The sequence below is a fragment of the Scyliorhinus canicula genome, chromosome 11 (genome assembly GCF_902713615.1).
Source record: "Scyliorhinus canicula chromosome 11, sScyCan1.1, whole genome shotgun sequence".
Taxonomy (NCBI): domain Eukaryota; kingdom Metazoa; phylum Chordata; class Chondrichthyes; order Carcharhiniformes; family Scyliorhinidae; genus Scyliorhinus; species Scyliorhinus canicula.
Genome location: NC_052156.1, coordinates 167726826 through 167754732, shown reverse-complemented (window position 1 = coordinate 167754732; position 27907 = coordinate 167726826). Strand labels below are relative to the sequence as shown.

Below are 27907 nucleotides of genomic sequence, written 5' to 3'. Positions count from 1 at the left end.
CCCCCACGGTGGCCTGGCCCGCGTTCAGGGCCCACCGATCGGCGGGCGGGCCAGTGCCATGGGGGTACACTTTTTCTTCCGCCGCCGCCATGGCCTCCACCATGGCGGAGGCGGAAGAGAATCCCCCAGCGCGCATGCGGCGTTGGTGACGTCAGCAGCAGCTGACGCACCGGTGCATGCGCGAACCGGCGAAGGCCTTTCGGCCAGCCCCGGCGCTGGGCATCAAAGGCCGCTAGCGCCGGTTTTGGCACCATCGGCAGAGCGGGAGCCACTCCGGCGCGGGCATAGCCCCTCAATGTGAGGGCTTGACCCCTAAAGGTGCGGAGAATTCCACACCTTTGGGGAGGCCTGACGCCGGAGTGGTTGTTGCCACTCCGCTACGCCGGGACCCCCCCCGCCCCACCGGGTAGGGGAGAATCACGCCCCAAAACTCAGGGAAGCAAATTAAAAATAAGGGGTTTCCTATTTGAGAAAATATTTTTCCCTCAGAGGCTGGTAAATCTTTGGACCTCGCTTCCACAGAGAGCAGTGGAGGCAGGGTCACTGAATATTTTTGAGATAGAGGTCAATAGATTCTTAACTAACAAGGGGGTGAAAGTCTATTGGTGGAGATGGAATGTGGAGTTGAGACCACATTCAGAGCAGCCATTGAATACCGTGGCTGGATCTTTCAGCGGGACACCAATCTAAAGGGCGAAATTCAGCAATATTTACCTCCGCTGTGAACACAATTTCCCATGGGAGGTAATCAGTGATCCTGCCTCTCAGGGAATGTGTGGTGTTTCTGATTGGATTGGTGCCAATTCTATCTGCAGGTGAGTCTGCATCTGGGCTTTTCCCATCAGAGGCAAGTTTATAGTTCAACATGACATAATTGCTACTTTATTAATTGAGGAGCTGCAAGCTCTTCATATTGCACCAACGAGGATGAAAAACAATCAAATTCTTAATTTGCTGAAATAGAATTCGAGTTTACTTACAAGTTTTCAGTATAAAGTGTTTCAGTATCCTCCAGAATATCAGCGACACACCCAGCTATAGGTCCATGCTTTTTCCATTTCTCAAACGCTAAATTCTCCGCAGCAAGAGGACATTTACTGACTTATTTTCCAAGTATAATGACTTCTGTCCCTTTTCCTGCCTCCAGCAATTAAACTTGATCAGCCTCGATTCTGGGATCACCCAGTATTTCCACCTGAGTGCCAGTGGAATGATGACATTATGAGGAGACTCAACCAGGAATCAAAAAAGAACTGAAAGCTTATCCAGTATTTAGTTTCACTCAGTACTCTGGATCCTCCAGATTTTCCTGATTTTGTCCCCTCAAACTTGTCCATCCAAAAGTGAAACAGCCCTGGGTAATTAATGTCTTGTGTGAATACAGCAGACAGACCGCACGGGGTCATCAGGCAAAGCAAAGTTTGGAGGGGTTTGCCTCCTCATCAACTCCTCCTGGTGCTCGGACGTTGTGACCCTGGGACCTGGAATCCTGACTGTGTAGTGTCGCCTGTACTACCTTCCACGTGAGTTCACCTCTGCCATTGAAGAAGGCGCTCACAGTTATAAATAACAATGAAACAGAACACCCGGAGGCCTTGTTCATCGTGGCCGGGACATTCAACCAGGCCAACCTCAAGAGTGTACTGCCAAAATTCCACCAATTCATCTCTTGTCCCACCAGGGGAAGCTCTCGACCACTGCTACACAAAAATCATGGGCGCCTACTGATCCATCCCCTGACCGCACTTCAGCGAATCGGACCATAAGACTGTGCTCCTTCTCCCAGCACTCAAGCAGAAACTTAAGCGGGAGAATCGAGTTAAGAAGGCTGTGCAGTGCTGGTCTGAGGCAACTGAGGTGGAGATAGTTGGCAGATTCAAATTCCTAGGTTTGACAATCACCAAAAATCTGTCCTGGTTCACCCATATCGACGCTACGACCAAGAAAGCACAACAGTGCCTATAGTTCCTCAGGAAACTAAGGAAATTCGGCATGCCCACATTGACTCTTACCAACTTTTACATACAAAGCATCCTATCTGGCTGCATCACAGATTGGTATGGCAACTGCTCGGCACAGGACCGTAAGAAACTTCAGAAAGTCATGAACACAGCCCAGTCCATCACACGAAATCGCCTCCCATCCATCGACTCTGTCTACACCTCTTGAATACTTTCCATTGTACCTCGGTACATGTGACAAAACATAACTCCAATCCAATTCAGTTCATTACCTTGCTTTTATTAAGATTACAGCAACAACTCCAGATTCATTCAAAAAGCAGTGAGGTACAATCCTGAGGAAAATCGCTGGGTTCCAATGGAAAGCTTAAGGTTAATTTGAGTTTAAGTTGCAGTGCAATAACTTCAGTATAGATTCTAATCATTACCCCGTTTAATACTGTCAGGACCATGTGTGAGTAGGGATTCAGTTATCCCAACCAGGGTGGACCTCTGTGCCTTATCAAAAGCCCCCCTCTCAAAAAACAATAGGTAAATATTTAGAGAGCACACAAAAGGAACACTATAAACATGGTGATTCATATCAGGAAGGTTTATGTGCCCAAAATATCAAACAGAGTTACATTCACAACCATTTCTTACTGATGCTAAGCTGGCAGTGAGCACGCTCCTTTCACAGTCATTATTAAAATACCTGCAAGATGCTAAACTGATGGGCGGCATGGTGGCACAGTGGTTAGCATTGCTGCCTACGGCGCTGAGGACCCGGGTTCGAATCCCGGCCCTGGGTCACTGTCTGTGAGGAGTTTGCACATTCTCCCCATGTCTGCGTGGGTTTCACCCCCATAACCCAAAGATGTGCAGGGTAGGTGGATTGGCCACATTAAATTGCCCCTTAATTGGAAAAAATGAATTGGGTACTCTAAATTTATAAAAAAAAAAAAAAAAAAAAAAGATGCTAAACTGGGACGGAATTGTGTTTCCTTCCAAAACTATAATAATATCGGTCTATGTTACCTTGAAACATCAAATCCTTTGAACCCACAGCAGAATGCAGCTGTCAGTTCGGAACTGATATGGTAAATATAAAACTGCTCAAGGGAAGGAAATTTGGCACCATCATATATCAAGTGAAAGAAGGAAACTGGACCAGTGCCAGTCTGTGATAAGGTCCATATGATGTGGTCATGGCCTGTCACACTCTGGCTGGAGTTAAATCCTGCAGACTGTGTGCTCATTGTCTGTACGTATAGCCTGTCTCCATCAATGTTACCCCCGGCATGTAAAAAACCTAATCCAATGGCCACAACTCCTAATTTTCCCTGAATCTAATGTCAGAATGCAGGAAAATAACATTCTACAGCTGCAATTCTTCACATATCACCACATCTTACCTGTGGGTTGCTATTGATTTCAGTGACAAACCTCCATTGTTCCACCTATACAGACATATACCAATGTGTGAGCATGTACAGATACTCAGTTATATAGACTCAAGAAATATTCAGGTGGAAATTGTCTCAGAAACATTTAAAAATCTTTCTTGTCGGGAGAACAACTTTGAAGTATGGTAGCTGTTGGCAAATACCACCCATTATTTTATTTACAGCGATATTTGATTATCGAACAAATATATTGGTTTTATATATGTTAAATAATAAATTGGTTGTGTTTCACAACAGCTTCTGTACTTCCAAGTGATTATTTGATGTAACATGAACTTCTGGTATGTTTCTGCTCCTTCACACCACCACTGGAAGCCACACCCACCTCCGTTCCATTCACTAATCCTCTTTCTTTCTGCCACCTTCCTCTTTCCATCTTTCACTCACGTTTGCTAACACTCCCAAAGGCATTGATTCCTCATTTATCTTTCCTTCTGTAAAGTGATGAAGAATGTTTGTCACCAGAACTGTGCAGGTGTCTTAAGTTGTTTAGAGTAGGTAGAATCATAGAATTTAGTGCAGAAGGAGGCCATTTGGCCCATCGAGTCTGCACCAGCCCTTCCAAAGAGCACTCTACTCAAACCCACGTATCTACCCTATCCCTGTAACCCAGTAACCCCACTTAACCTTTTTTGGACACTAAGGACAATTTATCATGGCCAATCCACCTAGCCTGCACATCTTTGGGCTGTGGGAGGAAACCGGAGCACCCGGAGGAAACCTACGCAGACACGGGGAGAACGTGCAGACTCCACACAGACAGTGACCCAAGACGGGAATCGAACCTGGGACCCTGGAGCTGTGAAGCAACTGTGCTAACCACTGTGCTACCGTGCTGCCTAGAGATCAACCTTGTCCTCTAACCACTGCACTCCCGGCCGTGATGGTGTTTCCACAATGGTATCACTCTCCTGGCCCAAATAAAACAATAAGTCAATTTCCTCCTTTTCTGTCTGCTCCTAAAGGCTCTGCTGACTGAGATGAAAAGAATGTTATTACAAGTGTGAATTATTTTGGCTGAAGTACCTGCCAAACATAATAGGAAGCGCTGCAAGAGGGCGTAGGCAGACTGATGGATTGGATGGACATGAGGCTGATGATATTTAAATAGGAAAAACAGAGAGAAGCAATCTTATCGAAAGGATTTCAGTTATTGTCCTAAGCCCACCCATCTTCAGCTCTTTCATCTTTCCTCCACTATAAGGCCAGATGGAGGGATGTTCACTCATGCTTAGAGTGTTTAGTAATATTTTGAACTTATACTGAAGTAGTCCATGTCCACATTTAGCAAAACATACAAGTAAGTGGCGAGTGACATTTATGCCATACAAATGTAGTCAACGACCATTTCAACAAGAAGGAATATAACTACCTCCCCTTCTTGATATTTACTGGCATTGTCTTCGCTAAATCTCACATCATCAACATCCTGGGTTAGAACTGACCAGAAAGTAAACTGGAGGCAGAAGAAGCAGATGGGTTACTTGCCTTTATTAGCCGAGGCATAGAATATAAGAGCAAGAAGGTGATAATGGAGCTGTATAAAACGCTCATTAGGCCATAGCTAGAGTACTGTGTGCAGTTCTCTGTCGGCGTCACTCTATAGGAAGGATATGGTTGCACGAGAGAGGGTGCAGAGGAGATTCACAGGATGTTGCCTGAGCGTTTCAGCTATGAAGAGAGATTGGATAGACAGGGGCTGTTTTCCTTAGTTGATGGTTCAATAACCAGGGGGCGTAGATTTAAGGTAAGCAGGAGGTGATTCAGAGGAGATTTGAGGAAAACCTTTTCTCCCAGGGAATGGTGTGAATCTGGAATTTGCTGTCTGAACGGGTGGAAGAGGCAGGAACCCTCACAACGGGTGAGATTGTCCCGCTCTTCACGCTGGGAGGGACCTCTGGCCCCCCCTTACACTCTCGCTACCTGGCAAGGCCCCCCGAGCACGAGCCCTGGCTGTGCCAGCCTGGGTACCTGACACTATCAGCCTGGGACCCTGGAGGTGCCACCCGGACACCCAGACAGTGCCAGCCAACCCCCCCCCCCCCCCCCCCCCCCCCCCGCCCCGCAGGCCAGGTGCTGCTATGATTGGCCCACGTTTTGTAGACCAGTATCATAGAATTTACAGAGCAGGAGACCATTCAGCCCATCAAGTCTGCACCGACTCTTGGAAAGAGCAGCCCACTCGAGCCCTCACCTCCACCCTATCCCCGAAACCAGTAACCCTCCTAACTTTTTGGACAATAAGGGGCAGTTTAGCATGACCAATCCACCTAACCCGCACATCTTTGGACTGTGGGAGGAAACCAGAGCACCCGGAGGAAACCCATGCAGAGACGGGGAGGACGTGCAGACTCCACACAGACAGTGACCCAGCCGGGAATCGAACCTGGAACCCTGGAGCTGTGAGGCAGCAGTACTAACCACTGTGCCACCATGCCGCCCTGGCAGGTTTCCCAAGCACGGCTGGTGAGTCCGGGGTACCGGGTGAATCCGGCGTGCCGGTATTTAAATGAGCCATAAGGTAAGCGTAAGGTGAGTCAGGTGACACAGGTGAGGTTTCGCGCCCGGTACGGAGCCTGATTTCGGGCTTGCGCGCAATTTACTCTTTGCGCTCGGATCCATAATGGGTGCAATGGGGCCGTTGGATCGTGCCCTATGAATCTATAACTATGGCCCAGCCATATAAATACAGTGGCAACATGAACACACTCTGTGGCCAGTAACTCCCAAACCTCACCACTTGAGGTGTATTGCCCTTAGTGTTCAGAAATGTTGAGTGGGGTTATTGGGTTCCGGGGAGGGTGGAGGTGTGGGCTTGGGTAGGCTGTTCTTTTCAAGGGACAGACAGACTCAATGGGCTGAATGGCCTCCTTCCTTCTGCACTGTAGATTCTATGATTCTTTTACAAGGCACAAGTTAGCAAAGTGATGGAATACTCCATTTTCCTGCAGAACTGCAGACCCAACAACACTCAAGAAGCTCGACACCATCCAGCACAAACCAAAGCACTTGACCAGCAGCTTATCACTCACCCGCTCCACCCTCAGTGCACAGTGGCATCCAGAAGATTCACTGCTGCAACTTACCAAGCCCGCTTTGACATCACCTTCCCCCAGGGCCACGACCTCTGCCACCTAAAGGCATCAGACACAATGGAAGACCACTGCCTGTAAGCTCCCCTCCAGCTCACAGTGGCCAGGAATTAGATCATTGTTTCTTCACCATCACAGGATCGAAATCCTGTCACTCCCTCCCCACCATCACTGTGGGTCTACCTGCACCAGATGGACTTCAGTGGCTCAGGAACAAAGCTCACCAGCAACTCCTCAAAACAACTAAGGATGGACAATAAATCCTGGCTTTTCCAGAGAGACACATATCCCAAGAACAAATAAAAAACATTCCTAAAGGTAATGTCGGAATAGAGAGACCTGGGGCACACTCGTGCAAATTGTTGACGGTGACAAGGTAGTTTGTGATAGCGTTTTAAACATTTATGTCATCCTGCATATTACTGACTGAGCCACAGAATACAAAAGCAAGAAAGTTATAAAGAACTTTTAGAGAACACTTGTTTAGCTTCAACTGGAGTATTGTGACAAATCTCGGCGCTATATTTTATGAAGGATGTGAAGGTTGTGGAGTTGGTGCAGGAAGGTTTAACAGGATGGTTCAGGTATGACGGGCTTCAGTTATAAGGAAGAATGATGATGTTGCTGTTATTCTCCTTAGAGAAGAGAAGGTTGAAGGGAAATTAAATCTTTTACAGCCCAGAGAGGTAGAAACTGTTCAAATTGGCGAAAAAATTGAAAATCAGAACACACCGATTCAGGTTGATTGGAAAAAGAAGACGTTCTACATGAGGAAAATTCTTTTTAGCAGCAAGTGGTTAAGTGGTTAGGAACAGCAGTGAACTGCCTGACAGTCAGGTGGAGACAGATTCAGTTGTAGCTTTCAAAACGGAATAGGCTAAACACCTGAAGAGGAGGAATTTGCAAAGATATAGGGAGAAGTGGGATTAGCTGACATGCTCTTGAAGTGAGTTAACACGGACACGGCTGTAAACATTCTATGGAAAGAGCTACCGAGAAAACACCAAAAGCAAGCCTGGACAGAACTCCCCAATTTCAGACGAAACGCTATGGCGGGGCATCAACATGGAGGCCGGATTCTCCGGTACCCGGCGGGGTGGGCCGTACTGGCGACAAACAGTGGCGTGGACCACTCTGGCGTGAATCCTCTGCACCTTCGGGGGCTAGGCCGGCGCTGGAGTGATTGGCGCCGTGCCAACCAGCGTCCCAGAACCGCTGGCGTGATGCCTGCACATAGGCAGGGAGATTCTTCTCCGCGCCGGCCATGGTGGAGGTTTACACAGGCCGGTGTGGAGGGAAAGAGTGCCCCCACGGCACATGCCCGCCTGCAGATCGGTGGGCCCCGATCGCGGGCCAGGCCATCGTGGTGGCCCCCCCACCCTCCCCCGGGGCTGGATCCCTCCACGACCCCCCTCCCCCACCCCCCACCCTGAGGACTCCGCAGGCTGCCCTCAGAGCCAGGTTCGCCGGTGTGGACCTGATCTAATCCACGCCGGCGGGAGTGGCTGAAAACGGGCGGCCGCTCGGCCCATCTGGGATCGGAGAATCAGCGGGGGGGGGGGGGGCACTGCCTACGGCCCCCGACCGGCGCAGCGCGATCCCCGCCCCCGTCATAAAACTAGCGCTGGAGAATTCAGCAAACGGCGTCAGAGCAGCGGGGCGGAATTCACGCCCTCCCTCGGCGATTCTCCGACCCGGCGGGGGGTCGGAGAATCCCGCACGGAGTCTTTCCCTCTGCAGCGCTAATGGGAAAACAATTCAAATAGTCCAGGCCCGGCCTCATTAATGATACATTAATGATGCACCCCGGTGACTCACGGCGTATTCAATGGTGGGGCCGACCTGACGGCTTGTAGTCCGCCGTTGTGTCCGGTACCACATTGAAAAAGCGTCCAGCATCACCGACCCACTAGTGAAGGCAGAACGAAGATGCATTGCCTGAAAATGAAGATGGATACCTGGGAGCACTCTGAGGATGGAAGAGTTCCCTCCTGAGAAAGATAATCTTCTGGAACATTCTGAGGCTGGAGGGTGGTCTCTCACCAGGACCACCTGGAAGGTCCATCTAAGGATGCTGTTCCCAGCCACTGCCGTGGTGTTCCTGAAATTGGGAAGCACTCCCAGGTATTTTTCAGACAAGTCCTGGTATCCGCCCGCCACGTTGTAGTAACATTAATCACGCCGTCGTGTTTTTCAAAGAACACGAACAAAGAACAAAGAAAATTACAGCACAGGAACAGGCCCTTCGGCCCTCCCAGCTGCGCCGATCCAGATCCTTTATCTGAACCTGTTGCCTATTTTCCAAGGTCTACTTCTCTCTGTTCCCCACCCGTTCATATATCTGTCCAGATGCATCTTAAATGATGCTATCGTGCCCGCCTCTACCACCTCCGCCGGCAAAGCATTCCAGGCAACCACCATCCTCTGCATGATAAACTTTCCACGCACATCTCCCTCAAACTTTTCCCCTCTCACCTTGAAATCGTGACCCCTTGTAATTGACACCCCCACTCTTGGAAAAAGCTTGTTGCTATCCACCCTGTCCATACCTCTCATAATTTTGTAGACCTCAATCAGGTCTCCCCTCAACCCCCGTCTTTCCAATGAAAACAATCCTAATCTACTCAACCTTTCTTCATAGATAGCACCCTCCTTACCAGGCAACATCCTGGTGAACCTCCTCTGCACCCTCTCTAAAGCATCCACATCCTTCTGGTAATGTGGCGACCAGAACTGCACGCAGTATTCCAAATGTGGCCTAACCAAAGTCCGATACAACTGTAACATGACCTGCCTACTCTTGTACTCAATACCCCTTCCGATGAAGGCAAGCATGCTGTAAGCCTTCTTGACCACTCTATCAACCTGCGTTGCCACCTTTAGGGTACAATGGACCTGAACTCCCAGATCTCTCTGTACATCAATTTTCCCCAAGACCCTTCCATTGACCATATAGTCCGCTCTTGAATTTGATCTTCCAAAATGCATCACCTCGCATTTGCCTGGATTGAGCTCCATCTGCCATTTCTCTGCCCAACTCTCCAATCTATCTATATTTTGAATCACGGAGAATCTGGCTTGGCGGAATTGGGCCTTCATCTGCATCCCATTAACAGGATGCAAATTAGGTTCACGCCTTCTACTGGCAGGTTTTCAGACCTGCAATGTCGCGCACCAGCTGAAGATTCCGCTGTAAATTCATGCTGGCAAGAACCTGGGGCAGGATTCGCCGAGCGGGATTCTCTGAGCGGGATTCTCTGAGCCTCTACAACGAAATCGCGATCGGCGCGGGGGCGGAGAATGGGTGTCAAACCCGAGATCGGGTCCAAAGAACAAAGCAAAGTACAGCACAGGAACAAGCCCTTCGGCCCTCCAAGCCTGTGCCGAGCATGCTGCCCATCTAAACTAAAATCTTCTACACTTCCTGGGTCCGTATCCCTCTATTCCCATCCTTTCATGTATTTGTCAAGATGCCCCTTAAATGCCACCATCGTCCCTGTTTCCACCACCTCCTCCGGCAGCGAGTTCCAGGCACCCACTACCCTCTGTGTAAAAACACTTGCCTCGTACATCTCCTCTAAACCTTGCCTCTCGCACCTTAAACCTATGCCCCCTAGTAATTGACTCCTCTACCCTGGGAAAAAGTCTCTGACTATCCACCCTGTCTATGCCCCTCATAATTTTGTAGCCCTCTATCAGGTCGCCCCTCAAACTCCGTCACTCCAGTGAGAACAAACCGAGTTTATTCGACCTTTCCTCATAGCTAATGCCCTCCACACCAGGCAACATCCTGGTAAATCTCTTCTGCACCCTCTCTAAAGCCTTCACATCCTTCTGGTAGTGTGGTGATCAGAATTGAACACTATACTCCAAGTGTGGCCCAACTAAGGATCTACACAGCTGCAACATGACTTGCCAATTCTTATACTCAATGCTCCGACCAATGAAGGCCAGGATGCCATATGCCTTCTTGACTACCTTCTCCATCTGTGTTGCCCCTTTCGGTGACCTGTGGACCTGTATACCTAGATCCCTCTGACTGTCAACACTCTTGAGGGTTCTACTATTCCGAAGCTGGGTCCGACGCTGCTCCCGCGATTTTCCGGTCCTTCCCGTCAATCGCGCGTGCGCGGTCGAGGCGGTGCCGATTGGGAGCCATTGAAAGAGCCCGCGGCATTTCACAAAGTGCAGTTGGCTGAGTTCCCGATGGCGAGGTTCTTTCATGGTTCCACCCGTCGGGAACTCGGGTGGCAGCTGTGGACTCAGTCCGCAGCCGCCCTGGTGGGGGGCAGGGGGATCATTCACGGGGCGGGTGGGGGGGGTGGGGGGGGCTCCAGGACAGCCAAGCTACCGATCGGGATCCAGCCGCCGTGCGCACACGTGGACACCCGACTGGAAGTGCATGGCCCCGTATCGGCAGCCAGAGATGCAAGGACTACTCCTGAGGACTTACTTTCTTCAGGGAAGTCCAGAGTGATTTGTGTGCATTTTTGCGCGGGCGAGGGGCATAGCCCCATTATTGGAGAATCCCACCCCTGATTTCTGGGGCAGGATTCTCCGAAGCCCCCGCTGGGTCGTAGAATCGCCGGGGGGCAGTGTGAAACCCGCCCCCGCCGGCTGGTGAATTCTCCGGCGCCGGGGTTTTGCCGGGGGCGGGAATCGCGTCGCGCTGGTCGGTGGCCGCTGACAGCGCCCCCGCCCCCCCCCGGTGATTCTCTGGCCCGCGATAGGCTGTGTGGCCGCCCGCCTTCGGCCCACCAACGTACGTTACGACAGGTACTTACCGGAGGGACCTGGTTCTGCGGGCGGCCTCCGGGGTCCTCGGTGGCGGGGGGGGGGGGGGGGGGGGGGGGGGGGGGGGGGGGGGGGGGGGGACCAAAAATGACATAAAGCAAGTATGGGATATTCAGCTCAGATGCCTGCAAAAAGTCTAAAGATGTTTGATTTTCATCATTTCAATCCGTTTTCCATTGAAAAGCAGCTGATACATCATCTGCCACCAACAATTTCACGCTGTTGCCACCTCAATTACATCAAGCAGAGGCCCTTAAAATTGACCCCAATATCTCTCGCCTCGAAAAACACTTTTACATTGCAATAGCATAAATAATAGTGCATCGATAATGAATTTTAAACTTGTTCTTCCAAAATTCACAAGAAATCCCAAGCAAACAATTTACTAGCTTTTATTCGATCCACTTTCTAAAATGTATCTTGGGGACTCAACCTAAAAAGAGGTGTGTGATTAAATACATCAAATGCTAAATAAGCTTTTTTAAGAAATAAAATATTCATCAGTGATGCACGATCAATTACACAAAGACAAGAGTTGGATGTAATCGAGGCTTTATTACACTAAGATGTGTGGCCTCCTACAGCAGCTGGCAAAATGGCTGCTGTACAGGGAGCACACATATATATACTCCGCCTACTAGGCGGAGCCAGCAGGCAGGGAACTACCCCCGTACCTGTATTACAGGGGCCTTACCACAAAACACCTACACCGATATCCTCTATATACAATATATACATCAGTGGTGACTACCACAGTCAGAAAGTCAGAAGGAAACACCTTTGAAGTTTCAATGTTGTGTTGTGTTATTAACCACAGCTGGCTCCAGGTGTGCAAGCTCCCAAGATGCTCGTTTCTATCCTGTTAAACACCAATATTCATTAATTTCTAATTATAAAATTATCAACCTCAAATTGAACACTTCTTTCATACCCTTCAGAGGGATTTAAGAAAACCATTAGTACGACAGTCGCTGGTGTCACAGCTGCTGCATTAATATCAAACATTGCACAAATTCTTCACAGATGCACACTGCCGTACAGGGGAAAATAACTTTGTCAAGTCGTTTTCACTGCAGCAGCTGTGATTTTCATTTCCAATCTGAAACAGGTTTAAGGCAAATTGATAAAGATATCCTCCGCCTAGTGCACTGAAATGAATCTTGCCGTAATGCACCGTTTTTTCAAGACTGATCACGCCCTGTCCTGTGCAAGAGACATCAGGTAATACTGCCCTCATAAAAAACGCCAAATGCAACTTATGATTCAGCCCAATTAAAATCATTATCAAAAGTATGCAATTCTGTGAGAATGGACTCACAGCCAGCCGGCAATCGGTATTTTATAAATATATGACTGAATACATATTTTTAAGAGACACAAAGGGCGCGATTCTCCGCTGCCACGATGGGTCAGAGAATAGCGGGAGGGCGTCCCCGACATTTTTCACGTCCTCCCGCTATTCCCCCCCCCCCCACCACGGCCGCCCCAAGACACGAATCGCTGCCTGCCATTTTTTATGGCGAACAGCGATTCTCCCCAGGCCGATGGGCCGAGTTCCAAGGCCTTTACGGCCATTTTTACGGCAGCAAACACACCTGCTTGCTGCCGTCGTAAAAACGGCCGCAACATGCCCGTTCTGTGCATCCAGGGCCCCGATTGGCACGGCAGTACCACGATCGTGCGGGCATGGGCCCGCGATCGGTGCCCACCGGTGCGGACCGTAACGGACGCACTCTTTCTCCCTCTGCCGCCCCGCAGGATCAGTCCGCGGGGCGGCCGAGGGAGATGACGGCCCCGTGCATGCACGGGTTGGAGCCGTCCAATCCGCGCATGCGTGGCTGACGTCATCGTGCGCGTCAGCCGGCGTGACGCTTGGCGTGCGGACTTAGCGACGGTCGCTAAGGCCGTGATGCCGTGGTTCACGGGGCCCCGCTGCTAGCCCCGCCCGGGGGGGAGAATCGGGTCCCGGGAGGGGGCGTGGAGGCTGCCGTGAAACACGGCCAGTTTCACGGCAGCCTTTACGACTCGCCGCAGTTGCGGAGAATCGCGCCCAAAGACTCTGGGTGAGATTCTCCGTCCTGCCAGCCCTGTTTTCCGATGCGGTGCACTCCCGTCGGCAGCGGGACTTTCCTTCCCCGCAGCCGGGGGCCACCCCAGGCCGTCGGGAAACACGTGAGCGTGGGCACGCTGTCGGCGGGGCGGAGGAACCCACCGACGGAGAATCCCACAGTAAATGCCTCCATATTAAATTCATCCCCTCCCCAATTTGAACGGTGAACATGGTCAGAAAGGAAGAAAGTGTAAAGGAAAGCAAAGAGGAAAAGGAAAATGGGCTCCTGTCTCTGTAACAATGCATTGCAGGAACAAATAACCTTGTCTTTCTCTAAGGAGACTTGCAATGCAGCTCCGCTTTATTCCACTTAAAAGGGATATCTCTCTCTGTTGTAATCTGCACAGATCCTTTTGGGTCGGGACAATTGCTTGCCTCATGGATCCTTTTGAGGCCAAACAATTATACCAAAAGAAACAAACTTAGGGACAAATCAAAAAGGGCCTCTCCTGATAGGGGCACTGCCCAACCGAAACAAAGATCAACGGAAGCTTAAAAAACATCAAATCAAAGTGCAATTAAGAGGGTCGATAAAGCAATCCAGCCCCCGCGTGCCCACTGGGCACAGTGCTTCGATGGTGCCGGTGAATATCGGATCCTCCCTTTCCAGGGACACCCAGCCATGAAAGAGAGGCAGACAGTCTGGTCAGACGCCCCCCTGGGTTGCCCGCTGTCTGGACCTATTAATAGCAAGTTTCACCATGCCCAGGAGCAGGTTCACGAGGAGGTTCCCCCTCCTTTCCCACCCCTCTCCGTACTGGGTGCCGAAAGCGTGGGGCTGAAGCAAAATGTGTGTTAGAAAACTAAAAAGGAGTCCAGCCTAAAACACGCAACATAGACATGATGCACAGACTCCACAAGACCACAAACATGGCAGGATTCATGAGCATCTGTGAACCGATGTAATCGGTGATTGTACGGCACTGCTGCATGAATCATCTGCCAGTCCTGCCCCCGAGATTGAGGGCGTCTCCATAGAGGGACCTCCAGTGGGGGTTACCCATTTGTCGGGGAATCTGAGCTTCCTCGAGAAGGGGACGGGGAAAACGTTAACCATTTCTGTTGTACAAATAGAGCCGGCCAGTTACTTACAAGACCAGTATTGATGCTGAGTAAATATTAGTATAAATAAAGTTAAGTTTTGTCTGACTCACAAACTCATGTTGGACTCTTCGTGGCCCTGACAAAACTCGCTAAAAATACAATGTTGTTGATCAACTTAAAGCAGTTCACAAATGAGCCAGAAGGTGGTCTTTGCCACAATGTAGAATCCTCGATGGGATGATTGTGGAACTGCATTAATAGCAAACAAAATCATAGAACTGTGGCTTCCATCAATGCCCACTGCAATACCGAGCAAGCCACCCATTGTATTTAAGATGCTGGCTCACCACCACCTTCTCTAAGGCAATTAAGGAGGCAATAAATTCTGACCTTGCCAGCAACCCCCACAAAGAAAATAATTCACAATAAAATAGATTACTATCATTGATTCTCCATAACTATGACCAAATCTTACTTTTCTTAAAATATGTCAGTGAATATCATGAGAAAGATTTTGAGGAAAAAGGAAAATGATTTGTTTCGACCTATACATTCAATCCAGATTGAGGTAGTTGGTGAAATAAAACTCCTTTCCTGCTGCTGAAGGATTCCACAGAAATGGCAGCTTCCAGCTGCGCGTGCTGCACGAGACAATCTCTCACATCAATGAAGCAGTTGCTGCAGTGGCCTCTCAGTCATTAATACTCCAAATGAAACACAAAGTTTACTTACTGTCCCAGGTCGTGGGTAAGGGATTCGCCCATCATACTGCACCCAACGATGGTCCGGGCCTTCCTTGTGAGCATATGGCCCATTAAAAGAAGCACGGATGTCGGCCATACTGTATACACATACTGCAGAGCCCTTAAAGATTGAACTGAGGAAAATAAAAAGGACATGTACAAATTGACAATGATTTGATCTTCCATTTTACCTTTAATAAAACATATTATTTGTTCGGTAAATATACAAATGCCATCTCTAGATCTGCCCTGGTACTGTGGCATGAAAAGATGGTTCACATCAAAGAAATGTTAAAAGCACTCTTGTGTTAAACAATAACAGGGCAGAAGTTCGACTTTCTGCCTGAACTGGGATGTATCTTTGCAGAGTGCTGGCTCTGTACCAAATATGGCAACGAGCATCATCTGGTAACATTCAACCTCTAAACGGGCAGCGAAAAAGAGTTTGTGGAGTCCCAATGGGAGTGTACAATTTCCAAGTTGTTATCTAGTTTCACACTGTGGTCCTGCAACCAGTGTAGAACCCTCATTTGCATAACCAAATCAGCCTGTTACCTGCTTCAGGTGGGCATCCTGAGCATCACCAGATACAATTCTACAAGAAGAATATTTCCAGGGCCATTTTGGTACGGGAGATTGGAACCTGATTTTGGAAAGGTTTTACGGCACTGTTGCTGAGTTAGTGAGTGGTTCAGTTACAGCCGTGTGTACTTTCTCCAAGACGCGCTACAACAGCTCAGCAACAGCTTACCAAGTTCTTTAGAGAGCACCTTCCAAACCCGCGGCCCCTACCAGCTGGAAGGACAAGGGTGCAGATACATGGGAACACCACCACCTGTAAGTTCCCCTCCAAGCTCCACATCATCCTGACGTGGAAATAAAACACCATTTCATCGCTATTGCTAGGTCAAAATCCGGGAACCCCCTCCCTAACAGAACTGTGGATGTACCTACACCACAGGATGCACATTTTTAAAACATTTAAAAAAGAAAAATTGCAATTAAAGGGCAGTTTAGTGTGGCCAATCCACCTACCCTGCACATCTTTGGGTTGTGGGGGTGAGACCCACGCAAACACGGGGAGAATGTGCAAACTCCACACGGACAGTGACCCAGAGCCGGGATTTGAACCCGGGTCCTCAGCGCCGTGAGGCAGGAATGCTAACTGCTACGCCACCATGCCGCACACCACAGGATGAACTTGCCACGTAATGACATTCAAGGCTATGGGCCAAGTGCTGGAAATGGGATTAGGTAAGGAGGTCAGGTGTTTATAATGTGCCAGTTCAGACTTGATGGGCCGAAGGGCCTCTTCTGCACTGTATTTTTCTGCGATTCTGTGACTGCAGCAGCTCGAGAATGTAGCTCAGCACCACTTCCTCAAGGGTAATTAGGATGTGGAGATGCCGGCGTTGGACTGGGGTGAGCACAGTAAGAAGTCTTACAACACCAGGTTAAAGTCCAACAGGTTTGTTTCAAACACGAGCTTTCGGAGCACGGCTCCTTCTTCAGGTGAATGGAAAGGCTTGTTCCAGAAATGTTTATATAGACACATCAAATTAGGGATGGGCACAAAATGCTGGCTGAGCCAGCTTCGCCAATATCACATGAACGAACACTTGGCTTGAGTGTAACAATCTAAGATGACACTCCAGTGCAGTACTGATGCACTGCTGCACTGTCGAAGGTGCTACTTTCAGATGAGATACTGCACAGAGAACTTGATCAATTCTCTCAGGCGAATGCAAATGATTATTTCAGAGATGGTCTGGGGAAAATCCATAATACCCGGCACAATATTTCTCCCGCAATCAATATTATAAAAATAGATTATCTGGTCATCATCTCACTTACCAGGATGTTGCCTGGATTTGGGGGGAAGATCTGATCAGGAAAGGCTGAGGGACTTAAGGCTGTTTTCGTTCGAAGAAGGTTAAGAGGTGACTTAATTGAGGCATACAAGATGATCAGAGGATTAGATAGGGTGGACAGTATGAGCCTTTTTCCTTGGATGGTGCTGGCTAGCACGAGGGAACATAGCTTTAAATTGAAGGGAGATAGATATAGGACAGATGTCAGAGGTAGGTTCTTTACTCAGAGAGTAGTAAGGGCGTGGAATGCCCTGCCTGCAACAGTAGTGGACTCGCCAATATCAAGGGCATTTAAATGGTCATTGGATAGGCATATGGATGATAAGGGAATAGTGTAGATGGGCTTTAGAGGGGTTTCACAGGTCGGCGCAACATCGAGGGCCGAAGGGCCTGTACCGTGCTGTAATGTTCTATGTTCTATGCTGTTTATGGGAGCTTGCTGTGCACAAATTGACAGACACATTTCCTTATTACAACAGTGGCTTGACTTCAAAAGGTAATTTTATTGGCTGGAAAGCATTTTGGGACATCTGGAGGTTGTGGAAATGCTGTGTTCAGGGGTGGAATTCTCCAACCCCCCGCTGGCAACGCCCCCCCCCCCCCCCCCCCCCCCCCCCGGCGCAAATCACAACAGGTCCGTACCGGCGGGACCTGGCTCCAAGGGCGGCCTGCAGAGACATCGTGGGGGAGGGGGGGGGGCGCGAGGGGATCTGGCCAGGGGGGTGCCCCCATGGTGGCCTGGCCCCCGATCGGGGCCCATCGATCCGCAGATGGGCCTGTGCCGTGGGGGCACTCTTTCCCTCTGCACCGACCGCTGTCAACCTTTGCCATGGCCGGTGCAGAGAAGAACCCCCCTGAGCATGCGCTGGGATGATGCCAGCACACGCTGGCGCTCCCGCGCATGCACCGACCCGTGCCAGCCAGCAGAGGACCTTCAGCGATAGTTGGCGTGGTGCCAAATACTCCGCCGCCGGCCTAGCCCCGGAAGGTGCAGAGGATTCCGCACCTTTGGGGCGGCCCCAACGCCGGAGTGGGTGACGCCACTGATTGGCGCTGGAGTGGCCCGCCCCGCCAGTTCACGGAGAATCCTGCCCCATGTCTTTATTTTCCTTCATTCTCCAATTGAGGAAGAAACTGATTGTGACAACAAAGAAGTTTACATGAACTATTTATTTATATTTCTATTCTGAACAACAAATTGACTGTGTTGAAAGCGGTAAGAAAAATTTTCACATCTAAAAATGAAAATGCAAATTCAGTGTTAAAAACATTTACATTAAACTCATCCAATGGCAGATAGGCTGGAAGATCAATGCAAATGTTTCACTTTCTACTTTTTGTGTTAACATCAAACACTCCCTGAGCAGCTGCATGGGTCAGACCCAGAGCAAACATCCCACTGTTCTGCTCGATAAAACATCATCCTCAAAACTTAACACAACACCTATTACTACCAGTGCGATACGTTTCCATTTCTCTGCCGAGCACCATGTTGGCAGTGGTGAGGAAATGACCCATCTTTATGCCAATGAATGCTGAGATGTGGAATTTATCCCAAACCCTAACAGATGCTGAGAGTAACTGAAACTTTCATTGCTGGATACCCAGAGGATCAAGGCAGTGCACAAAACCCTCTCGAGTACAGAATCTCGGAGATTAACCCTGTGACATGCAACGTTACAGGAACAATTGAGGAATTCTCCAAACCAATCAGTGATGTGTGGCAGTGAAAATAAACTCATCAACTGATGAAATAAGTCTTCTGGCCTCACAATGTTCTGTGATAATTTGAACAAAATAAACATATTTTGACAGCCTCAAGCCCAAAATGAATTACATGAAGGGCACGTTACATTTACCTACCCACGTATACTATTGCCCCTTCAGTTTGTCTACTTAGAAATACTCCAGATGCAATTGCTTTTCCAATTATACCAAAACGTTCTTTTGCATTTCCACACCAGCTGAACCAGTGACATTTTCCATTTCACTTTGTCGTTTACCCAATATTGTTCCCACCTGCTCCGAAGGCACTAAATCATACTGGGCTCTCGTACCACAGGCACTGTCCATGCTCATTAAGCATCAGCTCTTCCTGTGCGACCCCGAGAAATGAAGCTGTTTGATTGTGGAGAGCAACAAGATCCTACCCGGTCCCAAATGCTCACACAGGAACCTTGTCTAACAGCAAACACTCACAAAGCGGCTGACATGCACCCTTCCTGGAATATAAACAGCACACACCACGGAGTTTCAGAATAGAGCAATATTCGTCATTGGAAAGAAGCAGAAAAATTCCAGCAGACAAAGCTGCCAGTTGGCCAAGTTACCACAGACCGTGCCAGCATTAAACTAGAACTGTTTCATTCCATTTCTTTAGATTCCGAATAACCTTTCAAGATATATTACTCCTTTCAAAATATTTATCACATTGTGTTTTAAATGAAGTTATAGCTTCCACCCGACAGCTACATGTGTGGTCGAGCATTCTGGGCAGAACTTGCATGTCCCCGGCTCAGCGTGTTTGGGGGTGGGGGTGGGGGGTGGGGTGGGGGGGGGGGGGGGGGGGGGTGGTGGCAGAACAGAAGCCTGAGAAAGGAATACCAATGATATAGAGTCCAAGGACTGATAGCTTGGATCGAGAGTCGGGATGAAAGGGTCTTTTTCTGCATAGACCCAATGATTTACAATCTATATTGACGACTTGGATACAGGGATAGAAGTTTTAATAGCCAAATTTCCAGATGACACTAAAATAGGTGGGACAGTAAGTTTCAATGAGGAAATAAGAATCTTATAAATGGATATAGGTTAGCAGAGTGAGCCAAAGTGTGGCAGATGAAGTTCAACGTGGATAAGTGTGAGGTTATCCATTTTGGTCAGAATAATGGAAAGGCAAATTATTATCTAAATGGAGAGAGATTTTGGGGTGCTCCATTGCAGAGGGATCTGGCCGTCCTTGTGCATGAGTCACGGAAAACTAGCATGCAGGTGCAGCATATAATAAGGAAAGCAAATGGAATTTTGGCATTTATAGCTAAAGGAATAGAGCATAAAGGTAAGGGAGGGTTGTTGTAACTGTACAAGGCATTGGTGAGACCGCACCTGGAGTATTGTGCACAGTTTTGGTCACCTTATTTGCGGAAAGATGTAGTGGCATTGGAGGCAGTTCAGAGGAGGTTCACTAGACTGATTTCAGAAGGGTTTGTCATATGAAGAGAGATTGAGCAGTTTAGGCCTATATTCTCTCGAGTTTAGAAGAATGAGGGGAGTTGAATTTGAGGTATACAGGATGATAAAAGATATGGATAAAGTAGACATGGAGCAGATACTTCCTCTTGTGGGACATTCTAGAACGAGAGTCATTGTCTCAGGATAAGAGGTAGCAAATTTAAAACAAAGATACGGATAAACTACTCCCAAAGCTACCCCAGAGTGAGATGGTTGCTGGGACACTGAGTAAATTTAAGGAGGAGTTGGACTGATTTTTAATTAGTGATGGGTTGAAGGGTTACAGAGAACGGGCTGGATGGTAGAGTTGAGGCCAGGATGAGCTCAGCCATGATCATAAGAACTAGGAACAGGACTCGGCAATTTAGCCTCTCAAGCCTGCTCCTAGTTCTTATGTTCTTATGGTCTGAGGAATAACGATCTGCCTAATTCCTCCTTCCACCTCTTGGTCTGTAGTCCTGTAGGTAACAGCATCTCAAGCTCAAATCTAGTGTTCTTGATTAATAAGGGGATCGGGGGTTATGGACAGGAGAATGGGGATGACAAACATATCAGCCATGATTGAAGGTGGATCTCATTATTGAGAGTGACATACAGACTCTCATTAACCCTGTATATAACTCTCATTAACCCTGTATATAACTCTCATTGACCCTGTATATAACTCTCATTGACCCTGTATATAACTCTCATTAATCCTGTATATAACTCTCGTTAACCCTGTATATAACTCTCATTTACCCTGTATATAACTCTCATTAACCCTGTATATAACCCTCATTAACCCTGTATATAACTCTCATTGACCCTGTATATAACTCTCATTGACCCTGTATATAACTCTCATTGACCCTGTATATAACCCTCATTAACCCTGTATATAACTCTCATTGACCCTGTATATAACTCTCATTGACCCTGTATATAACTCTCATTAATCCTGTATATAACTCTCATTAACCCTGTATATAACTCTCATTGACCCTGTATATAACTCTCATTGACCCTGTATATAACTCTCATTTACCCTGTATATAACTCTCATTGACCCTGTATATAACTCTCATTAACCCTGTATATAACTCTCATTGACCCTGTATATAACTCTCATTAATCCTGTATATAACTCTCATTAACCCTGTATATAACTCTCATTAACCCTGTATATAACTCTCATTAACCCTGTATATAACCCTCATTAACCCTGTATATAACTCTCATAATAAATATATATCTTCATAATAAATATATAGAAGTCAAAATCTTATTTTGCTCCGTGTAATACACACACTGAAAGCGGATGATCTGAGTGCCATTAGCTAATTCTTACCTTGTAGTAGTGAAGACTCCATAAACAACAGGATTCCTTTCATCTTTTGTATGGAGTAGAAACACATCCTCTTTGCAAAGAATAACAAATTAATTCAAATTAGCCATTTGAAAGGAAACGTGTTAGCTTCACTCATTATTGGACAGTTTCTAAACACTTTCTATTAATCTACTATTATACTAGTTTGTGATCAATAATGAACATTGTTGCCCCCTGTGTTTCATACTGATGAAGTATTTAATAATAATCTTTATTAGTGTGACAAGTAGGCTTACATTAACACTGCAATTAAGTTACTGTGAAAATCCCAGAGTCGCCACATTCCGGCGCCTGTTCGGGAGAATTCAGAATGTGCAAGTTACCTAACAGCACGTCTTTCGGGACTTGTGGGAGGAAACCGGAGCACCCGGAGGAAACCTACACAGACACAGGAAGAACATGCAGACTCCGCACAGACAGTGACCCAAGCCGGGATGAACCTGGGACCCTGGCGCTGTGAAGCAACAGTGCTAACCAATGTGCTACCGTGTTTTGGATCAGACTCAGTCTTCTCCTGTTCCAGCTGCGAGTTGCTAATCCGTGGTTAGATTTCCCGATTTGACAAATCAGCATCGGATTATAAACTAAAGGGGAGAAGGAAAATCTCTTATAAGCCCACAGCCCCTCTCCCAAGAGCTGGAAAACAATGGCAGGATCGGACAGTGTCACCATGGAATTATGAAAGGGGAATCGTGCTTGAGAAATCTTGGGGAATTCTTCAAGGATGTAACTAGTAGAGTTGATGAGGGGGAGCCAGTTGATGTGTATTTGGATTTTCAGAAAGCTTTCGACAAAGTCCCACATAAAAGAGATTGGTGTGAAAAATTAAAGCACATGGGATTAAGAGTACAGCATTGAAATGGATAGAAATTCGTTTGGCAGACAGGAAACGAAGAGTCAAAATGAATGGGTCATTTTTCAAACAGCAGACAATGAGTAGTGGGATACCGCAGGAATCAGTGCTGGGACCCCAGCTATTCACTTTATTTATTCATGATTTAGATGAGGGAATAAGATGCAATTCAGGGTATCTCCAAATTTGCAGATGACACCATGCTGTGTGGGAGGGTGAGCTGTGAGGAGGATGCAGAGATCCTTCAGTGTGATTTGGACAGGCTGACTGGGTGGGCAAATGCATGGCAGATGCAGTATAATGTGGATAAATGTGAGGTTATCCACTTTGGTAACAAAGGCTGGAAGGAAACTATTTTCTGAATTTCCATAAATTAGGTTAGAGGAATGTGCAACGAGACCTGGGTGTGACTGAAGGTGAGCATGAAGGAAGGCACTGCAGACGGCAAAGAAAACAAATGGCCTTCATTGCGAGAGGATTCGAGTACAGGAGCAGGGATGTGTTGCTACAATTATATAGGGCTTTGGTGAGGCCACACCTGGAACATTGTGTGCAGTTTTGGTCTCCTTATCTGAGGAAGGATGTTCTTACTCTGGAGGGAGTGTAAAGAAGGTTTACCTGACTAAGTCCAGGTATAGCAGGACTGGACAGGGTAGATGCAGGTAGGATGTTCCCGATGGTGGTGGTGTCCAGAACCAGGAGCCACAATTTGAGGATACGGGGTGGACCATTTAGGACAGAGATGAGGAGAAATCTCTTCACCCAGAGAGTGGTGAGGCTGGATTAGGTTATCGAGTTGCATTATCAGCCATAATCAAAATGAATGGTGGAACGGGCTTGAAGGACCAAATGGCCTCCTCCTATTGTCTATGTTTCTATTATCAGAACCTAAAGAGGCAGTTCAGACTGCTCAGTGCTTGAAGATGACCATCTGAATGTAAAAGGCACAGGTAGACAGAAAAAGGAGAAATAATTAACAGCTAAAGGCTGAAGGAATATTTTCCTAATGTTACTTATTACATTTCAAATGTAATAACACAGGAATGCATTCTGTCCAATCAGTCTTCCAGATACTTCACTATTCATTCCAGTGGCACATTTTAGGGAGCATTGTTGTGACTAATGATTACTTTTTAAGATTGACAGCAAGACCATAATTCACAGAAAATTGCAAGATTGCAGATTGATGAAATCTGTTCTCTGCTCAGAACCCTGCCGCCTGTCTGAATTTTTGACTCTGTAACTTTGACTTAATATTTTAACCTGACCGATTCTGACCCCATCAAGATCAGATCAGCAGATAGGCAAAACAATGAGCCATCACATCTATCATCATCTGAGTATAGTCTAGGGTTAAAGGGGAGAAGAGGTTTTTGTAGCAATCCTTTGCCTTTAAGAATGGAAGCCTTGCCAACTGGGCCGCAATTATGTTCAAGTTGAGAGACTGATGGCTGGAAAATCACAATACTACTAATTTCACTCATTAACAACGTCATTAAACAAACATTACTCCATTGGTTCTCTCTGTGTAACTCTACGGAGCCTCAGATTTATTGCCAAACCTGCCACGTTGTCCGTACTGAACCTTGAGTGAACAGCTTTGAACTGTAACTGTCAATTAATTGTATAGACATCCATGATTAGCTTCCCTGTGCTCCTCGCAATTGAGCAAATCGAATGAAGTTCTACAACTGAACTTTTACTTACGCAGTTCATCAAAATAGGTGTCAACCCCATCAGGACCTGGAACGGAACACACCAGACGGGCTTTAAGGAAGGTTGTCCACTTGTTGATGAGGCTGCGTTGTCCACCAATATCATTCTGTAATTAAACACAGGAGGAAAAATATATATTTGCTCGTGTATTTGATCAATGCTTTTACCTCCCAGTTGGTTGTGTCAAATTTATCCCAGATGATTTCACCTTATTATCTGCACGCACAGGAAATTTGAGATGATACATGTAAATCAATACTATCGCTCATGGTATTTACTAATCCAGAGGGCTGGCCTTTGATTCGGAGTGTTGGTAAATGCTGCTTGATAACTGACTGATGCCAAATACTAGACAGGGAAGGATTGCATCGATCACAGATGCTGCCTGACATTCTGTTTTCAACCTTTTTGGTTTTTGTTTTCTGTATCCAGCAACAGCTTTATTTTGTTTTTGTTTGATTACAAATACCTCTCTGGCACCCATTATCGAGTGGAATAGAACTGGTATTGACTTCGAGCCAATGTATCACTGGATTAGATAAGTGGGATCAGTCGTATTTAATTTATTTTATTAACGAGCAATTTAGTGTGGCCAATCCACCTATCCTGCACATCTTTTTGGGTTGTGGGGGTGAGACCCACACAGACACGGGGAGAATGTACAAACTCCACATGGACAATGACCCAGGGCCGGGATCGAACCCGGGTCCTCGGCGCCATGATGCAGCAGTGCTAACTACTGCGCCACCGTGCCGTACCACTGGGATCAGTCATGATCTCATTGAATTGCGCAGAAGACTTGATGGGCCAAATGGCCTCCATCATATTGTCTCACAACGGAGCAGTCTCAAGTGGCTCAGAAATCCCCTAAATACCCTTAGATCGTTGACAAAGTTACTAAAATGCTGCGACTGCATTCAGAAATTCATCAGTCTAACTAGGATCTTTTATGTTGATGAGGAGGAGCCCAAATGAATCTACAATAATGAGAGTGTTGGTCTGCATAGGTAGGCAGAGGATTGGGATGTCCTAAGACAAGGGACCCAAACCAAATGGTGTCAGTATTAGTTTAGTCACCAGCAGCCAGCAGTGGACCCAGCCCAAACATGATGGAATTACAGGAGGTCCTTTATGGTACTGCTTCCATTGACCCTGAGGTCGTCTGTTTAGCTGGGCTGTCTTCCGTATTTAAGCATCAATCAGAGCAAAACCATTTCCAAAGCCACAGACTGAGACTGTAACTGGCTTGTTTCCAAAGCTTGATCATTATTAGCTCCTTTGGTGGAGTAAACAGGGCAATCACTCTCTTTCCTTCCCGATGGGGAAAGGTGTGCTGTTTGCTAGGCATAGATTTATTAATGCCATGGCTGAGAAAGCTTACTGTGCATAACACGAACAAAACTGGCATCCCACAACTTTGGCAACCAGTCCTTATGGCTTGTTAAATTGATATAATTCTATTTAATGTTCAGGAGTTTTCTCAGAACTATTATTTAATAGAAAGTTGTAAAAGTTCTTAGGAGAACACCGCCATCAAAGGGATCAAAGGATTAAATTAATAGACAAGGGTTTTATATTGTTTATTAACGTTGAGCTCATTAACTGCTGACCTCACTAGAAACCACAAATTCATTGAAAGATCTTGTTGCAGGTTCTTGGTGAAGGCGATGGATTCGTTAGCTCTTACACAAATTCAGGGCATTCACTGTCCTGGCAATTAAAATGTCTCATTCATAAAAAAGCCCTAACAGTTATGAGGTTGTCTATTCTATTACTCAAAATATTGTGTTAAACACTAAATTAACCCTTTATTTACCAAATGTTAATGACCTATAACAGTCCAGAAACTACCTACAATGCAGCAGCAGGAAATTAATTCCTCCACAGTCCTTATTTTAAATTACCTTTAAGCTTGCAGTCATTCAAAACTCTACTGCCTGTGTCCTAACTTGCACCAAGTCCCATTCTCCATCATCCCAGCGCACATTTGGATCTCAGTTAACCAAAACCCCAATTTTCCAAATTTCCATCCTATTTTTTGCGTCACTCCCTGGTTCCAAACCTCCCTATCTCTGCACCCTCCTCTGTCCTTACAGCCCTCCAAGAACTTTGCACTCCAGCAATTCAAGCCTATTGAGAATCCCCAGTTTTGATCACTCCACCATTGGCTGCTGTGCCCTCTGGAATCCCCACCCTAAACCTCTCCATCTCTCGACTTCCCTTTTCCTCTTTGAAGACGCTCCTTAAAACCGACTTCAAGGTTTTGACCTTCTGTCTGAATAGTTTCTCATGTGACTCACTGTCAAATTTTGTTTCAAGATTGTTCCCACAGGATAGAAATCCTGAAACTCCCTCCCTAACAGAACTGTGGGTGTACTTTCACCACGAGGACTGCAGTGGTTCAAGAAGGTGGCTCCCAAACTCTACATATAGAATGAGTGAGTTGAATTAGTCACAGTACAATGGAAGAGGACATTCTGGAGTGTATACGGGATGGTTTTCTGGACCAGTATGTTGAGGAACCAACAAGGGAAAAGGCCATCTTGGACTGGGTGTTGTGCAATGTGAAAGGATTAGTTCGTAATCTACTTGTCAGAGAACCCTTGGGGATGAGTGACCATAATATTGTAGAATTCTTCATCAAGGTGAAGAGTGAGGTCGTTGATTCTGAGACCAGGGTCCTGAACCTCAGTAAAGGTAACTATGATGATATGAGACATGAGCTGGCAATGACAGACTGGGAAACATTACTGAAAGGAAGGACAGTGGACAGGCAATGGCAGCATTCAAGGAATGAATAGGTGAACTCCAAAAGTTGTTTATTCCTATTTGGCTGGAGAGAAGAAAGGGAACTGTGGCCAAACCATGGCTCTCAAGAGAAATTAGAGATAGTATTAGATTCAAAGAAGAGGCATACAAATTAGCAAGAAATATGCAATAGACCTGAGGATTGGGAACAGTTTAAAATTCAGCAAAGGTGGACCAAGGGATTGATTAAGAAGGGGAAAATACAATATGAAAGTAAGCTGCGTCTGTGCATGGCAGATGCAGTATAATGAGGATAAATGCGAGCTTATCCGGTCCGGTAACAAAAATAGGAAGGCAGATTATTATTTGAGTGAGTGTAAATTGAGAGAGGTGGATACTCGGTGAGACCTTGGTGTCCTCGTGCATCAGTTGCTGAAAGTAAGCGCGCAGGTACAGCAGGCAGTAAAGATGGCGAGAGGATTTGAGTACAGGAATAGAGATGTTTTACTGCAACTGTATTGGGCATTTGTGAGAAAACACCTGGAGCATTGTGGGCAGTTTTGGTCTCCTTATCTGAGGAAGGATGTTCTTGCTATGGAGGGAGGGCAGCAAAGGTTTACCAGGCTGATTCCTGGGATGGCGGGACTGTCATATGAGGAGAGACTAAATCGGTTAGGATTATATTCATTGGATTCAGAAGAATGAGATGGGATCTCATAGATGGGGGCTGGTTTAGCTCACAAGGCTAAATCGCTGGCTTTTAAAGTAGACCAAGCAGGCCAGCAGCACGGTTCGATTCCCATACCAGCCTCCCCGAACAGGCGCCGGAATGTGGCGACTAGGGGCTTTTCACAGTAACTTCATTGAAGCCTACTCGTGACAATAAGCGATTTTCATTTCATTTTTCATTTCATAGAAACCTATAAAATT

The 27907-nt window shown here is 47.0% G+C and overlaps 1 protein-coding gene across 1 annotated transcript in view; it reads right to left on the bottom strand.

Annotated features, from left to right (window-relative positions):
• Positions 1-27907, bottom strand: part of sema3d (sema domain, immunoglobulin domain (Ig), short basic domain, secreted, (semaphorin) 3D) — a 372874-nt gene that overhangs the window by 72066 nt on the left and 272901 nt on the right. Inside the window, exons 10-12 of the mRNA XM_038811982.1 lie at positions 24221-24335; positions 21622-21691; positions 15179-15323 (exon numbers count right to left, since the gene is read on the bottom strand). Coding sequence (XP_038667910.1) covers positions 15179-15323; positions 21622-21691; positions 24221-24335 — 330 coding nt within the window. The remainder of the gene's footprint in view (positions 1-15178; positions 15324-21621; positions 21692-24220; positions 24336-27907) is intronic.